General features: G+C 50.0%; 1 protein-coding gene across 6 annotated transcripts in view; it reads left to right on the forward strand.

Annotated features, from left to right (window-relative positions):
- The window catches only part of DTX2 (deltex E3 ubiquitin ligase 2), a 38,022-nt gene that overhangs the window by 9,365 nt on the left and 12,281 nt on the right, over positions 1 to 16,376 (forward strand). For all 6 annotated transcript variants that reach the window (XM_086762993.1, XM_086762994.1, XM_086762995.1 and 3 more), the window contains exons 3-4: positions 747 to 1,332; positions 10,355 to 10,413. In XM_086762993.1, coding sequence (XP_086619119.1) covers positions 747 to 1,332; positions 10,355 to 10,413 — 645 coding nt within the window. The remainder of the gene's footprint in view (positions 1 to 746; positions 1,333 to 10,354; positions 10,414 to 16,376) is intronic.

The following is a 16,376-nucleotide window of genomic DNA, read 5'->3' on the forward strand; positions in this document are numbered from 1 at the left end:
AGCAGTGTATCTGCTTTCATTTCTCGTCCTTTGTCTGAACAGCTGCTCTCTCCAGTTTCCGTATTACTGTGTTATCTTGTCCTCTCTAGTCTTGCTGTATCTCCCAGCAGTCAGGAGCCTGGAGAAGCTGGCCCTTCTGCAAAGTCCTCGTCCTTGTCGTTGTGGGACTTCACCCACTCCCCCAAGAGCAAAATTGCCCAGACCCTTGCGTAGCAAAGTGGGCGTTTAGCCCCTTAAGCGCTCCTGCAAAGCACTTCTCGATGGTGTTGTGTCTCTATAGTTACTCTGTTGTCAAGGTTGTAGGAGTTGGGTTTTTTTTTAAACCAGATCTGTGCCTCAGCCTGTTTTTTTTTCTTGATTTTTTTTTTTTTTTTTTTTTTAATGTCAGGGAGGCATATGTGATCACTGGGCCTTTGTGCTCGGGTGTGTCTGTCTCTGCATCCTCTCTCCTTCCCTCCTTTCCCACCCTTCCTCCCAGCAGCCTTTGAACCTGTTGCCAGCTCACAATCGGAGTTGGCAAAGGGTCAGGGAACTCGGGGGTATTGCATTTCTCTGAGCTTCATGAGCAAACCCAGCCCTGTTGGGAAGAGAGAGTCTGTTAGTGCCCTGGCTGAGGGAGAGGTGAGGAAGGCCACCCTGATGTAGACACCACAGATCTGTGCAGAAATGAGTCCCTGAGACAACGTCCCCCTTAATTCTTTGCTCACAAAATGATTTTCTTTCTTTTCCCTCCTCTCCCCACACAGGGACAATGCGGGCTGTCCGCAGGCACCTCTTCCCTGGGGACTCTGCTGCTGGGCAGGGCATCGTCTGGGAGTGGCAGAACGATGAAGGTGGGTGGTCCCCCTACGAGATGAAAGTCTGTGTATTCCTGGAGCAAGCCCATGCCACGAACCACCAGCGAGTAGATCTCGGACACTTGGGCTACAACTACGAAGTTGACTTTGTGGCTCAAGTCCAGACTAACAAGACCACGAGGTTCCGCCGCAGCGTTCAGAGGCGTTTTGACGCCGCGTACCCAGTGACAGTCTCCCCGGCACCCCTTCACATGGGGGTGGCTTGTTCTTGTCAGCAGTGCTGCCTAAACAGTGGAACTGGTCCCATCACCACGCGCTACCGCCACTCCATGATAAACTTTCCCAACTCTTCTGCTACTCATCAGGTTTCCGGTAGGACAGCGTCAGTAAGTTCTTCCAGCGTTGGCTTCGTGCCGTATAACAAACCGATTTTGTCTGGAGCGAGGTCAACGTCAAGACTCAATGCACAGAGCACCTGGGCTTTGCCTCAAGCTGGGGGCCCCAGCACAGGACTGTCGGCATCTAATGGAGTCAGGTACAGACCCTAATTCATCTTTAAATGCTGTCTGTGTGTCAGAGAGACTTGCTGTGCTCAGGTCTTCGTTATCTAGGAGCCTCTCTGTCCCAGAGGACTTTACAATGGTCTTCTACCTAGAAGGAGAGAGAGCTTTGTGCCTTTGTGTCCAGTATGGTGGACAAAAAGCCTTCTCCTCTGCTTTCCACTTCTTTTCTCCCACTTGAAATATAGTTCCTGTCCTCCAGTCTCCCTGAACCACTGCAGAGAGCAGTCAGGTTGAGATTCTGCAGGTTTGAGAAAATTTAATAGTGATTAGTGGTATTCTGGGTTACGCTTAAAAACAACTTTGAGGGGAACTGAGTGAATGAAAAGGGAACTTATGAACACCCTTATTAAATTCAAAATATGCAGTAAACATAGAGTGGAAGACTGCTGTGTTCAAAGCTCTTCCCCTTCAGGGAGGGACCAGAGGACTCGCTGCATGTGGCTGAGACCTCGTGAATTCTCTGACAAAATCAGGAAGTCCATGTTGGACACTTAAATGTGAACAAGCAGAAAAAAAACCCCAACCTCTAAGACATAGATTTGATCGAGGCTTTTTTAAAATCCATTGTGAAGATGTTTAGAAGACCACATCACTTCTCCCTTCCTTTGATACCTTGAACCATATTGATCCCTCTCTGTCTGAGATCAGTGGGGTGGCACCAGCAGTTTGAGTGGTGTCCAGGCTATTTGTCAGGCTGAATGCTGATGCGGAGCAGACGTGCCACAGGATAATCATGGAAGAGGTTCGTTTTGCACATGTTGAGGTGCTGTGGAGCTTCACTGTTGTGATGTTGGAGGACTGGAAGCACAAGCAGGACTGTAAGTGATTTAAAATCCAGCTAAGCCCCACCTTGTGAGAGTTGTTTGCCACATCCTTTCCCTTCATCTTCAGCGACCATCTCGGAGTGAGCTCTGGCTCTCTGTAGGGAGCTATTACTTTGAAGGAAGGACTGGCAGTTGTTGTGCTGCTAGTTGAGGTCTAGCTTTCCTCAGTTCTTTGAACTGTCACCCCTTAAACACTCCAGCTTGCGAGGGGTCACCTGTCCTGGCTGCTGATCCATTTTCACTGGAGCTCTTCTCTGACAGGGCTGAAACTGGTGTGCATCTTGCAGCACAGGATTTCAACTCCCATTGCTGAGCAACTGGAGCCGGAAGAGGGCTGCAGGAGGAAGGGCTTCACTCTCTTCAGGCCTTTCAGCTGTGCCAGCTAAATGAAAAGCAGAATCTCATCATCTGACAGCTCGGCTTCTCTCCCCAGAGTGGGCTGCTGGGCCAAGCAGGGGTTGATTATCCCCTGTGGGCTGGAGCAGGGCTGTGGCACTGGGCTCCAGTGGGGATTTTGGGACTGGGGGAGATCAGTCTTGCCCTTGCAAAGCGGGGCACTTCCCTCCGTGTTCGTGTAGGACCGCCTCTGTGAAGCCCGGACACCCAAACCAAACCGGATCACCGTTAATCGGCTCTCAGGGTCTTAACTCTGGCTATGCAGAGGTCTTTGTGGCCCGTCTGGTGATAATACTTGCATCAAGTATCTGCTAGCTTTAAACCAAGGACCAAGCAAGGGCTGTCTGACTGCTCCCTCTGTTTGTGAACGGCTGGAAGTGTACAGAGCAGTGTCTGCATTTCACCGTAAATAATCCAGGTGCCGAACCGCTGTGTGAGCACCTGAGAAACTAAAGGGGAACGTGCCAGGGCTGATCTACCTGTCCAAGCTCCCCCAAGTAAATACAGAGATAAGAGATCTAGAAGAGTATTGAAAGCAGGTTCTGCTAATCACATGAGGTGCAGGGGTTTGAGGTTTATTTTGAGTCTCGTTTGTATTTTAAGAAAGACTGTGAATCTTGAGATATTTTCCTGAGTGTTGTATCAGGACTTTCCCTTTTTGTGGTCATCAGAGTGAAATGACTTCCCGCAGCCTGTTCTTCTTTCTCACGGTGCTTTCTTTGCACCTGATGATTTTCCATCGTGTCTTAAGCATCCGCAATACTTCTCTGTTCCAGTCACCTTCGAAGAGGGCTGAAAATCCGCCCTCAGTACTGCCTGCAGGAACCCCCAGTAAGGCTCTTACTATCTCCTGAAGAAGCTGCCAAGTTCCCCCTCTCACAGATCAGGGTGTGGGGCTGCCTGAAGCCCCTGTCCTTCCTCAGAGCCTCAGCATGATTCACAAAGCGACTCTCAGGGTGGAAAGATTAAAAACAAAGAGCCAAACGCTGCAGCAGTTGCCCTGCAAGCCTGTCTAGAGCCAGTGAGGGTCTGGATGTGTTGTATGGTGTGGATGGGGGTGTCCTGAAAGGAGGGAGGGTGGGAGAGAGATGTTCAGAGAGGGCTGGCATGGGCTCCTGACCGTGAACTTAGCCCACGGTGCAGGAAATGCTGACTGGGAGGAGAGGGACAGCCAGGAGGAGATGTGTGGATGCCCAGCCAGGGCGCTGGGGAGGACGTTGTCGTGGCAGCCTGCCGGGCTGGGTCCCCGGAGCTGCCGTGGCAGCAGGCAGCTCTCAGCAGCTGATTAAACCCTGTGACAGGCGAGAGCTGGCAGAGCTCCTGCTGGGTTAACAGCCCTCTCGGCCTGACCCGTGCTCCCTGCTCAGCTTTTCCAGCTCAGTCCCTTCTCAAGCGCTGCTGATGGTGGCTTTTGTGGCAGGAGCACCTGGTCCCCTCCATCAACAGCCAGCCTGGGGGAAAGCAGCAAAGGGCAGAGCCCTCCTGGAGCACTGGGACTGCTGCGGTACTGGTGGCGGCGTGGGATGAGCAATGCCGTGGATGAGCAATGCTGTGGCTGGTTGAGGTCCGGCTGTTGCAATCTGTTTTGCAGCTCAGCTGTTTGTGGTACGTAAGGGGTGAGGTGGCTGGTATCTTGGCAATCATCCCTGGCCAAGCCAGCCTTTCTGGGAGATGCAAAGGCATTGTGCAGTTAAATCTTTGCTAGGGACAGAGAAGGTACCACGCAGGGAAGGAAGCAGCTCTTTAGACGCTTGGAATGGAACGTGTGAGTGCTGGCAGATGTGTGACAGGCACCCTCTGCGCAAACCCTGCACCCCCAGCTCTGAGCCTTGGTTCCCGCTCTGCTGGCGGACGGCTGTCTGTCCCTGCTGGGGTGCACGCGTGCCCTGAGCACGGGTGTGCTGCCTGGGCTTGCCGTGGCGAGTCCCTTGGCAGGACCCAAGCCTGGCCCAGACGTGGAGACGCTACTGGGCACTTGGCTGACTACAGGGCTTGTCAGGAAGGTGTTTTTGCAGGCAGGATGTTAGGAGTTGTCTTTATCTCTACAACTCCCTTTCTGTTCATTAACACCGGTGTTTTCCACAAGACGTATTTGTGGAAGCCTCTGTTTTCCATACCCTCCCGCAGGAGGGTGCCTGGATCACGGATGCAGCCCGTGGCCGTGCGCTGAGCCCCGAGGGAGGCAGCAGCTGGGGGATCACCCAAACGGACCCCAGAGGAACTCACAAGAAAGATATACGTTGGTGACTCTTCAAGGATGGTGGACGGTATCTGGATCTCCAGTCCTGGGAGATTAATTTTGCCAGGGGTGCTCTCATTCCTCCCTGCCACACAGACAAATGCACGCAGGGGCAATCTCTGTCTTCCAGTACAGTGCCGTATGTGAAAGGGACTTTTTCAGCACCAGCTGACAACTTGAGATGGCTTTTCCCCTGTCAGCCCTGTGCTGGGTTTGAGTCAGAAATGCCACCGGGTGGGTGTAATTGCTCCTGGCTGGGGTTGCAGTCTCAGGCTCATGAAACCCATGTTCTGGCAGAAAATACTCTAATTTCTGTGAATTAGGGGAAACCTGAGCAGCAAACCCTAACAATGTGTTTCATTTAATTCCTAAGCCCAGAACATTCCTGGGTTATTTTATCCCCTAGGTTCCCCGTCTTCCCCTCTTGGCTGGGGTGGGGGTTAGTTCCCCTTCCCTCAGTCCTGCTCCTGCATCACTGAACAGTGCAGCCTTTCTGGCAGCAAAGATGAGGCGCTAATTATCCTGCACTAATTAGCCTGCCAAGGGTATCTGTCTGCATCCAGCATGCAGCGTTGCTCATTTCTCTCAGCCGTGATGTCCAATTCCTGTGCTGGCCCATGCTCAGAAGCCAAAGGGAAGGGAGCAGCAGGCCACAGTGGATTCTCTGGTGTCTAATAAAGGTTGTGTTGTGTTCACCCTACAGCCTTTGGCTCCAAAGCAGCCCTGGCAGATTACTTGCTTTTACAAAACTGCTTATCTTCACAAAGCTTGCAGGGATTACCCAGCTCCTGCCCCTCAGAGCTGAGCTGCAACTGACAGAAGGGCTTAAAAGCTATTAGGGAGAGGCTGAAAGACAGTGGTGCAGTTGTGTACACCCAGTTTCTTTAGGAAAGACAGCTAAAGACGGCAGTGCTGAAGAAAACCTCTCTCCTGCAGGGCTGAGAAAGAGGTGTAGCTCATCCTGCAAAGCTGCCTAGCTCCCTGTGTGGCTGTGACAGTGATTTCTAACAGGCAGGCAGGAATAGCCCCCAGCACAGGCTGTTAGTAGCCCAGGCATGCCTGAGCTTTTGTGGCATGGCTGGCGATTAAATATATTAAATATATTTCCTGCTTGCTGTGGGGCTGGAGGGTGGGTGGGGGTGTGAGAGAGGGTGGAGCTCAGGCACTTCAAAACACAGGTTTAATTTCCCAGTGCTCTCAAGAGGGTCAAAGTGGAAAACCTATAGAGGAGTGCCAAGGCTTAAACAAATGTTAATATCCTTGGCTCTGCTGCGAACATATTAAATAAATGTGGGCAAATTATTTTGCTTCATTAGTTTCCTCCTGTGTATTAAACGCAGTTAGTGATGATGGAGGAAATCCACCACAGCCTCCCTCACAGACTGAAATCTGCAGATGGAGCGTGCCACGGGAAGGGTCATGTCTTTCTCTCAGCGCCGTTAACTGGATCTGTGAAGCAGGGGTCAGCACCTTCCTGCCTGCAGCTCCCCAGGCTCCCAGCCACTCGTGATCCTTCCCACCCCGTCCGGGAAAGCATCCATCCCTGGGGTGAGAGCTGTCCCTGCTCTCTGCGCTGTGCTGGCTAATTACCGAGAAGGGCACTCCCAAAATGTGGTGAGGAGTGCCCTGCTTGTAATATGAGCAAGTAAAGCTGCAGGAAGCAATCTTCTCCGGGATGTATTAATTAGTGCTCCAGCCAGGCAAATCCCTGCTGTAGCTCTGCTGGCCCCTCTGAGCTTATGCAGCTTTGGGTGCCTGCCTGTCTTGTGTCTGCGAATAAGGCAGGCAGCTCAGGGCAGGGGGGGATTTTGTTTAAAAGCGTGGGGAATGGGAGTCTTGGGGACCAGAGAAGGATGAATCGTGGTGTTCCTCGGAATGGTCTGGTGCTGCACCCCCAAAATCTCCCATGGGGAACGACTGTAGGATCAGGAGGTGTAACCAAGGGACCACAACCCGGGCAGGGCCTTTCCCCCTCTCTCTCTCCTCCTTTCATCTTTCAGCTGCTTTGTCCGTGGGCAGATCCACGGGCTCCTCGGTGCTGGTTCCACTGGGCCCGTTGTCCCACAGCGCTCCGTTAGCCAGTGTGGTTCTGCCGCTGGGCTCTCTTCGTGAGCAGGAGTGGAGGAATCTCCTGTGCTCGATGCCAGGGGCGAAACCACAGATACATGTGGCTCTGTGCAGTGCACGAAAAGGTCCTCCTTTAGCAGGATTTGGTCTGGGTTTTGGCATCATCTCGAGAAGAAAGGTAGGGAAGAAGCTGCAGTGTGGTCGTTAGTGCTGTTGTACACTCCGTTAGCCCTGGGAAGGGGGTCACACCTTTGGGTGTTGTGGTAGCGCTTGGTGTTAATGTGAGGCAGGGCTGGATGCCGCCGTGTTCTGGGAGAAGTGTTGGTGGTTGTCCAGAGGGCCACAGAGACACCGTGATGTAGGAATATGTGGCCTACTGGCTGGTGTGCAGGGAGAGAGGAAAGGAAGAAAGGGCTGGATCAAGTCCAGAGGGTGAGTTGCTACAGACTCCCCTGTTTCTGCTCTGTTAGGATGTTGTGTACGTGTGGCTTAGGTGATGTTCAGCTCCAACCTGGCTGCCCAGTGTTTGAAATGGCACTCGCCACAGACACCACACTTCCTCTCCAGTCTTGTGCTTTGCTGTCCCACTGGTGTTGCAGTATCTTGAAATTCTGGTGAGACAAGTGGTTTTGTCATGCTGAAATATCAGTCTGCCCTGTCTGCCTCCCGTAGCAGATTGCCACGCTCTGCTTATGGGAATCAGTGATGGCAAATCTTATCAGGAGAGCAGGAGCTGCAGCAAACAACAGGACAAAATTCCAGGACCCCACCCGAGCCTGGCTCCGGCTCTCTTCCAGGAAGCCGGTGCAAGTATGGTGATTCTGGAGTAGCTTGAGTCTGAGCTGATGGACTAAATATGTCTGTGCTGCTGGTGAGCCTGCTCTCAGAGCTGGGGCACAGCCTGCGTTATTCTACAATAGCAGTATCCTTCCTTGTTACCTCTTCCCCTTCCTCCTCCAAAAAAAAAAACCCCACTTCAGACCCAGGGCAGGCTCTGAGCAGCGTTTCTGCACCTTTTTTAGTGTGGCAATACTTCCTCCCGCGCACCGGGGCTGCAGATCTACCCAAGCAGGTACTTCCAAGCAGCGTGGATTTCCCTTGATTTCACCAGCCTCACGTCTGGGCTTTCTGCAGATGGAAAAGAAACGGCAGCACGTGGCAGCCCTGCCGGTACGCTCACACAGCACATCCTACAACGTTGGTCGCTGAGATGCTGCCGTCTGAGTGCGCGTGTGTTTAGCCCACATGAAGTAAGAAGTATTTGGTTCCTCCATCATCACATCAGTTGGCTTAAAGCCTCCAAGGAGTCAAAGCTGACATGCTTTTTGCCTTTACACAGCGACTGTTTCCTGGCTGGTGGATAGTAATTCATCTGCAGTGCACTTGCAGCTTCCGAAACTTGATTGCTTGCAAAATGCATCAAATTGCTTATCCATTTCCCTCTGCAAATCTCCAGGGCTCCTCTCAGTTCATAGAAGCTCTAGCTCCTGGGCAATTTCAACTTCAGCCTTGCAATGTGGGAAAGAAGAGTGAGGAATTTCTCTGCTGGTCTTCTCGAGGTGTTGTTACCAGTGATCCCCTTCCCAAGAGCAGCTCTGGGTTTGCTTTCTTCAGCCTGAGGTGTAATGACCCTGGGATCCCCCGCTGCCCATCTGCTTTCGTGGCACAGCAGAGATGCAGTTTTGTGCTTTATTGTATTTTTACCTTCTTTGGGGAAGTGAAAGCAACCAAGGTGGCTGCTGCGCTTCATGTGTGACCATGAAGCACAATTTCTTTGGTTTCAGTGACGTGCTGGGTCACAGACCAGGGTGGAGGGGTGCCCAGTCTGCTGCTCCATGGGCAGAAAGGAAGGAGAGGCGGTCTATTACCTCACTGATTTTGGGGAGCAGGTTTTTCAAGTTCCTTATCATTACCTGGTCCTCAAATACCCTCCTTGTCTGCAGCTGGAGAGGGAGCAGCCCTTCTGCTAGCCATCATCTCAAGAGGATCACAGGCAGGAGCAGAAATGAAGCAAAGGCATGACAGAGAAGGAAGAGGGAAATACCCGAGAAAGATTTGTGACGAAGAGGCTGAATCAGGAAAGAAAAAAAGTCATAAAGAGGAGTCACAGCATCTGATTCAAAGCACTTTGAAACTAAGGGGAGGATTTCCACTGCATTCAATGGGTTGGAATTGGGCTGTAGCAAGAGCAATCCGTTGCATCATTGAAAAACATTGCAAAATTTGGGGCAGCAGGGTGGAAAACACAGTCTTTGAAAGAGACTGAAGGGAAACCTCTGTGGTCTGAAGAGCTTTTTAAGGGTCTGTAAGAGCTGGTCTTGCTTTGCCAGGCTGTCAGTGCAGCACCAAGCCCTCAGTCCTGCCCCCGGGTTTCTTCAGAGAACTCAGCGCGCGTGCAGGAACCTTTCTCAAACTGCGGCAGGTAGGAGAAGAAGGAGGTGGGGTTGCATCCCTGGAAGACAGCCATGTGTCACTCAGATCTTTTCAGCTCTGGTCATTGTCATGGAAATACAGAGCAAGGTCTCTTAGCAAGGCTGAAGCCAGCATGTTGGGTTTCGAATGTTCCAGCTCTGCTTTTGTGGATCTAGCTTGTTTTCTCCTCTAGTGACCCTGTCATTGACTTTCATGCTGCTGCTCGCCCTTCCCTTCCTAATTCCTGCCATCAGCTAATTGCCTGACCCTGGCTGCCCATGTATCCCAAACTAGCTTGAGGTGCAGCTGCCAGCGCTGGGAAACACTGCCAAAACAAGGAGGTTAGGAACCTGAACATGATGTTCAGTGTCCAAATACTCTTAATTTCCAAAGGAAGGGGGGTGCCAAGCTCTTCTAAGTCTCCTTCAACCTTTTCTCACTTGTTCCCACATCTTGCAGTAATCCCTTGGATGCACAGAGGGAGTCAAGGCTTGATTCTCTTCACCCAGGGCTGCAGCTGTGTGTGCTTGAACACTGTTCTTGGCCTTTCTCTGCCTCAGTTTCCCCTTCTGGAAAGCAGTGGGGGATGATAACGCTTGCTTCCTTTGATCTGAACAGCTGCAACTTCTCGTATAGCATGGGGGTTCACACTCTGGTGAGCAGTGTGTCTCTGCTGGAGGCCAAGGCACCTGGAAGGTTTAGGATGAGTTTTGTTTGCTGCATCCTGGCAGTTGGATGCGCATTCGTGCTACAGACCTGGTGGTGCAGCAGTCCTTTGTGGTGCAGGTTGGCTTCTCCCAGGAAGCTCTGTGGTGGAACAGCAAGAGTAGGGATGCATCAGTAGCAAGGTCTGGGCTTCTTAAATGTAGCTGCTGGACCAGTGAGCAAAGGGTTCATGGGTGGGGGTCCCAGGTGAGGCTTATCTGAGCAATTAATCCCTGTTAATATATCCAGGGCGCTGGCCCTCAGGAGGGAGCAGTATACTGTTGACTTCTCTGTTTTGTTAGTGGTGGATCCATGCTGTTGAACTTGTCCCTTTTTCTTTTCTCTCTCCAGTGTCCCAAACCTGCAAGTGAAGATGCCCAGACCCAGCAAGGTGAACCAGGCCCTGGCAGGTAAGGACCTTGCTCTGCTTTACCCTCTCTGTCCCCAGGCTTACACGAGCAAGTGGTTTACCTTTCTGTGGCACTTACTTTCTTTGGTTGGTTTTTAGGAAAAGTCTGAAATGCTGCTGGCATTTAGGGTTTTAGGTCCAAAGACTTTTCAGAAGGGCAAACTTGGGGAAGAATGGGATGGCTGAACCTTAGTAACTGTTTTTCTCATTAGTGTTGGTCCTGAGGCTCTCAAAATCCTGTAGGTGTGGATGAGTAGCAGGGGGGAGCAGAGGAATCAAGCTCAGTGCTGGCTGTTCCTAGTTACTTTTCATCAAGTCAAGGGGGAAGCGTGGTGTGAGGTGGTGTGTGGTTTTTAATGTGATTTTTATTACAAAAGCTCAGGTTGTCTTTAGCTTAAAGTATTGTGATGCCTTGTCTTGGGGAAAGGAGGGGACAGAAGTTGAATCAGACGTTGTCTCCTGTGGCAGCAGAATACAGGTTTGCTTGTTATCATCCAAACCTGTGAATGTGATACTAAATATATCCGAGGCGTGTGTCTGGGAGGGATGACAGTGCCAGTTTTCAGTGCTCCTTTTCAGAGTAGATTTGCCTGTGATACATGAAATGGCGTTGCCTTGAAAACGACAACTCGCACTTGCCGCTTTCACTGGAAGCGTTTCCATGCCAAAAACCGTCGGTGCATTTGCTCTGTTTTGACTCAGTCGGTGCCGGACCATGGGATCCTGGTGTGGTGGTGCCTGAGGACGTGGGTGTTCTGCCGAAAGCAGATGTCTTCTCCGTACTGACACCAACTGTGCACTCAAAATCATATCACAATGTGGTAATGCAGGGGTAGAGGAGCAAAAAAAGATGTGGTGTGTGGTATTTTCTGGGGACTTCTGTGCCTGTTTCAGGCACTACAGAATATCTGTTAGCCTTCTCCTTCCTCTGGCTCTTGTCCCTGCATGGTCTGTTGAAGTTGTCTCCTTGGACACCAAACTTCGCTCCTGTGCGTACAGAGACGGTTATGTTCTCGCTCTTAGAGAAAATGGCTACCACCTTATTCCGGGAAAGGTGGTGGTGCCTGGTTTCCTCTCGAGTGTCAGGCCTTAGCCCTGCCTAGAAATGATCCCCAGGACTGATGCTTCCAGTTGTCTAACGTTAGTACCATCGTGAAAACTGTGCCCTGCATGTCTCTGTAGTCAAACAAGCACTGCGTAAAGACAAATGCTGGCTGTCCTCTGCCAGCATGCAGCCCTTCTGTCTCCCTGTTAGTAAATCAGTCTTTGTGGAAATAGGGTGTAAACTTAAGCTCAGGCCTCGTCCAGCTGAATGACCAGCGCAGAGGAGCTCCTCTTGCTTTTAAAAGCTCTGCATTTCATCCCCTGGCTATTAACACTGACTGTGTAATTAGTACTTAATCATGTAAAAGTAAATGCAGTGAAGAACTGAAGAGCCCTGGTGAATCCAGGCTGCGTTAATGTTGCTAACGGTGATCTCATTCTACATGTACAAGTCATCCACTGTTAATTTGGAAGAGGTGAATACGCGTGGTCCGTCTATGCCTTGTAGTGCAACGTTTAGATATAAAAGGCTGCAGGAGAGCTCAGTAGAATAAGCCATTTACCACCATTTAATAAAATGAAATGAAAAGGTTAAGTTTGTAATTGATATCTCTGTTGTTGGAGGCTGGAGGTTCAAAAGAGGGAATAGTTATTCATTCTTTAGCTCTCCACAAGGCAGCTAGCAAGAAGCACGCTGAGTTGCAGGGGAGTGCGGAGCTGCATGGGCTGGGCTGAGTGTGGTCAGTGCAGAAGCAGCTCCCTGGCGTCAGCGTCTCCTTCGGATCCAGGTCTTCGTAGGAGACAGCTTTGATCAGCGCTGCGCTGCCTTCTGCCAAGTGTGACAGACCTCAGAGGTGCCAGGGAGGAGGAAAACTTGAATTTGAGTCTGTCCTTAAAAATCACATAGAAGGAGAGGAAAGATATGGACAAGTTAATTAGCAAGCAAAAGGAAAATAAATCTCTGGGAACATTTCTGGGAAAAAGCGAGCAGCGGAGTTCTGGTAAAATGGCCAAATTTTATCGAGATGTTAATTGGCTGGGTCTTCAGGGACACCACCTTCCCCTCTGTGCTCTGTTTCTAGAACCTCTTCTGGGAAGTGGTATTTTGTTCATATTTAAAATCCTGCAGATGGTGTTTGAGTTACTTATTATTCAGGTTATTCTTTAACAGACGGGCTGGGCCCCTTTTGTTCCTCCAGTCCCCGCTGCACAACTGCTTCCTCCAGCATCAGCGGTGGAAAGGCTGAGGACACAAGGGCTCTGTGATGTTGTGGAGGAGAGGGCGGTCTCAGATATAAACTGGAGAAGGCTTTATTCTGGGAAGCGTGTCTAGAAGTCTCGCAACCCTTAGTCTCCATCTCATGGTGCCTCTCAGCAGCTTTGGCTCTGGTCTGAGGCAGGAGAGAGAACCCCTGAATCTTGTGGGTGATCCCAAGAAATGCTGCAGGTGCATCTCTTGGATGCAAAGGGAAATTCTGGTGGATAAACAGGAGATGGGGGTCCGGTGGGTCTGGATGAGAAGCTGGGCTTTGTTCGTGTGATGAGAGCCTGGAAATTTGAGTGAGGGATTTGTAACGCTGCCAACTCCACGTCTTCTAAAAACGTCACTTGGGATCTCAGAAAATGAAGCTGACTTAAAAAACATGTTTTGTACAAAAAAAAAAAAAAATTCCTTGCTTTCTGCTATTGTAATACCTGAAGATGCATGTGGAAACTTGTCTCTTAAGCTTTGTCTTTCCCCCAAGTATTTGGTTAGCATGATGAAATGCCAGAACAGAGGTCTAAGCAAAGTGTTGAACTGGTGTTTAAGGATCAGCTGGACTAACAACTTGGGAATAATGGAGTTTACCTGGTGTACCGCAGGGCCGGGGGGTGGCCTAGGTGGTCCTATGAAGTCCCTTCTAATAGTATTTTTAAGATGAAGGCTGGAAATGAGCTTTTTGTGGAACGGAGTGTTTCTCGCTCATGTGATCCCTAGAGCTGGGGCGTTTGGTAACATCCTCACCATAATAATTTCGCTGGTGGATATAATAGTACCAATTAGCAATGCTTTTCATGTTATTTGAAGGTAAGCTCTGCCCTTTCCCCTCTACCTGCTTAAATCCAGGGCTGGAACCAAAGGCATACCAGTCCGAGGTCTGTGCAAATATAGATCGGTAGCCAGAGCTGGTGACCGGAGGGGGATGTTGGGTATGCGACCAAGCGTGTCGTCAGTGCTTGTAACATTATGTAAGGGTGTTTTTCCCGTGCTCAGCTTCTGCCCAGGATGTTGCGAAAGTCCCTTATTTACAGGCAGGCTGAGAACAGCTGGTGGTTGTTGTCATAGCTCCAGTGAAAATAATTTTACCCCATGGAGTCGGTAACATTGTACTTCTGGACAAATAGATGCTTTGAGAAAAGAGGCGGTTCTCCGAGTGCCGTGATTGCATGCATTGGTGGGATCGGATCAGGTGCCAAAGGATACTTTGCAAGTCTTTCTGCCTCTTCCCTGCTGCACTCCTTGCAGGGAAGAAACCCAGTGGCCAGTGGAAAGCCTGAACATATTAAATAATATTTTTCAAGCTCCTGGGGTAGCTAGTGAGCAGCGGGAGCTCCTGCAGGAATGCATGGGTGTCCACAGCAGTCTTGGTCTGGGCAAGCTTATCTTGTTGTAGCTCAGCTGTTGCGTGTTCAAGTGAGAATTTATCCAGGGCCACATTTGCTCCTGACGTAACGCCACGGATGCATACAAGAAGTTCTGAATTAGAATTGTTGAGTCCATATGTCAGAATTAGAGACTCGCTCTGCAGATGTGATGTATGTCTGTGTATTGCTTTGGCACTTTGTATGAACACACACTCCCACGGAAGGCTTGGATCAGAGGAGATCCCTTACTGGGGACTCTTGTCACCAAACTTGTGGGAGGATTGTTACATGCTGAGATTTCCAGTATTGTATTAGAACTTTAAAGGAGGCATCGCTGCTGGGTTTTGGGATGAGCCAGAAGAGCAACGTAACACCAGAACATCCTCTTCTTGAATGCTCTCTTGATTTGAATCTGCATAAAATGATTCATTGTGCGTCTCTCTGAAGGCAGCAGAAGGTAAAAGTGGAAAATTCTTTTCTTGGCCTGTTTAAAATTGTCCATGGGAGAACGTTTGGTTGGGGTAGTTCTCCTGGTCCCCTGTTTGCCCTGTTCTGTGTGTCTGTGTGGAGTTGTAGATGCATTTGCAGCTCAAAAAATGAAAGAGAAAGTTCCTGGAATAAATGTTTATTTTCTTTGTGATGATTCATGATGCTGGCAGGCAGCTTGGGACATGTTATTTGAGGTATGAGAGGGGCTGTGTTAGAAGGTAACTGAGCTCAGCTGAGGTTCTGTGGCTCATGCTCTTCACTGGGTCTGATTTTTGAAGGCAACATTTTGTCCTCTGATGCCAAGAGTCTGAAGTTGGTTGTTCAGACTCTGCTTCTGTCATGTTTTTTTTAATGGTCTCTGCATGTTAATGTTAGCCAGACGGTATTGATCTCTTAGGCAAATGCAAAATTAATGCTGCTTCTTATCAGTCAGCTGTGCGTAGGTGGTGATAATCCCTGTTAGTCGTTGGACTTGCTTTTCAAATGTCAGTCTCTGCAATCAGTGTGATCACATCACTTAGGAGCAGGCTTTTTGGAGACGACTTTACCATTTCCTTTTCTGCACCAGTTCTGGGGAATTGCATTTTGCAGCCTTGGTGGGGCTAGGCTGTCTGAGATCATCTCATCCAGCATCTTGCCTGTTTCTCAGGAATATCGTTCCTCCAGCCTCTCTAATTGGCATGAGCTGGTGCTGTGCTTCTGGGAATACCTCCAACTGTCCTTCAACCTGCTGAAGGGGGAAAGGACCTGCCTGGTGCTGTGCAGGCAGCAGCTTTGGTGCTGTTGCTGGGTTTCAGGTGTTCACTTGTACTCACTCATTCAAAAAAAACAGGCAGCTTTTGTTATGGGAACATTTAAGCTCTTGCTTAAGACTCCCTGAGAGTCGTGAAGGACTGCTGGCTTAGACCGGGGTAGAGAGCACACAATAGTCTTGCGGTTTTTGGTTCAGGACTTAAAGGAAGTTATTTTGATTGTGAAATTTCTGGATCCTGTGTTCAGTTAGAGGTCTGCTGGCTTGTACCAAGGTCAGGGGCTCTCCTCAGCTGTACCAGCCCGCTGCTTTCAGTAGGGTGGGGGTGCTAACTCAGTGCTTGCATGCTTTGAAGATTCTGCCCTGCCCCTGCAGCTCCTAAAAACTGGGGAGCTACACATTAGATCTAGATCAACAATGGTGGTATCTAATGTGGGCGATCCACAGCTGCCTGGTTTGCCATTACCCGCTTCCATCTGGAAGCGTGTGGTTTCACTGTGTGTCGGGCAGCCTGGTCTTCTGGCCAGAGCAGCTCTGCCAAAGATTCTTGGGTAACTCTGGGGAAATTGTCATCCATCTGTGCCCCTCTCCCCGTCTTTTGAAACCCTTTCTGTCTGCCTTTGGTTCTCAGATGAGAAAGCTTTACTAAAAGCATCCAACTCTATGTATCAAGAAAGGACTTGAACAGGCTCTGGAGTATTTATTGGACCTTGTGTGAAAGAGGTGCAAAATATGGTCAGTGCTGTGCAGGGGTAGTTCTGCTGTGGGACGTTGGCCCAGGCTTTGCACTAGGGATTTCTACTCACAAGATGTGGGTTCTTAACTGGTTGCATGTTTGAGGCAGAAAATAGTCTTATTGCTTGCACGCAAAGCTGGCTGATGCCTCCCATCATAATTTGATTGCAGTCATGTGTGGGCCAGGTACCTCATTTCTGTCCTGAATTAACGTGCTCCTCTATCTTCCTTTCCCAACCTGGCTGAATAGAGGCTTGGGAAAAGAAAATCCTTAGAAATGTCAGCTTTGGCCGTGAATTGCTGTGCAGGATGCTGGCAAG

Source organism: Chlamydotis macqueenii, chromosome 19 (genome assembly GCF_036417535.1).
Source record: "Chlamydotis macqueenii isolate bChlMac1 chromosome 19, bChlMac1.mat, whole genome shotgun sequence".
Lineage (NCBI taxonomy): Eukaryota > Metazoa > Chordata > Aves > Otidiformes > Otididae > Chlamydotis > Chlamydotis macqueenii.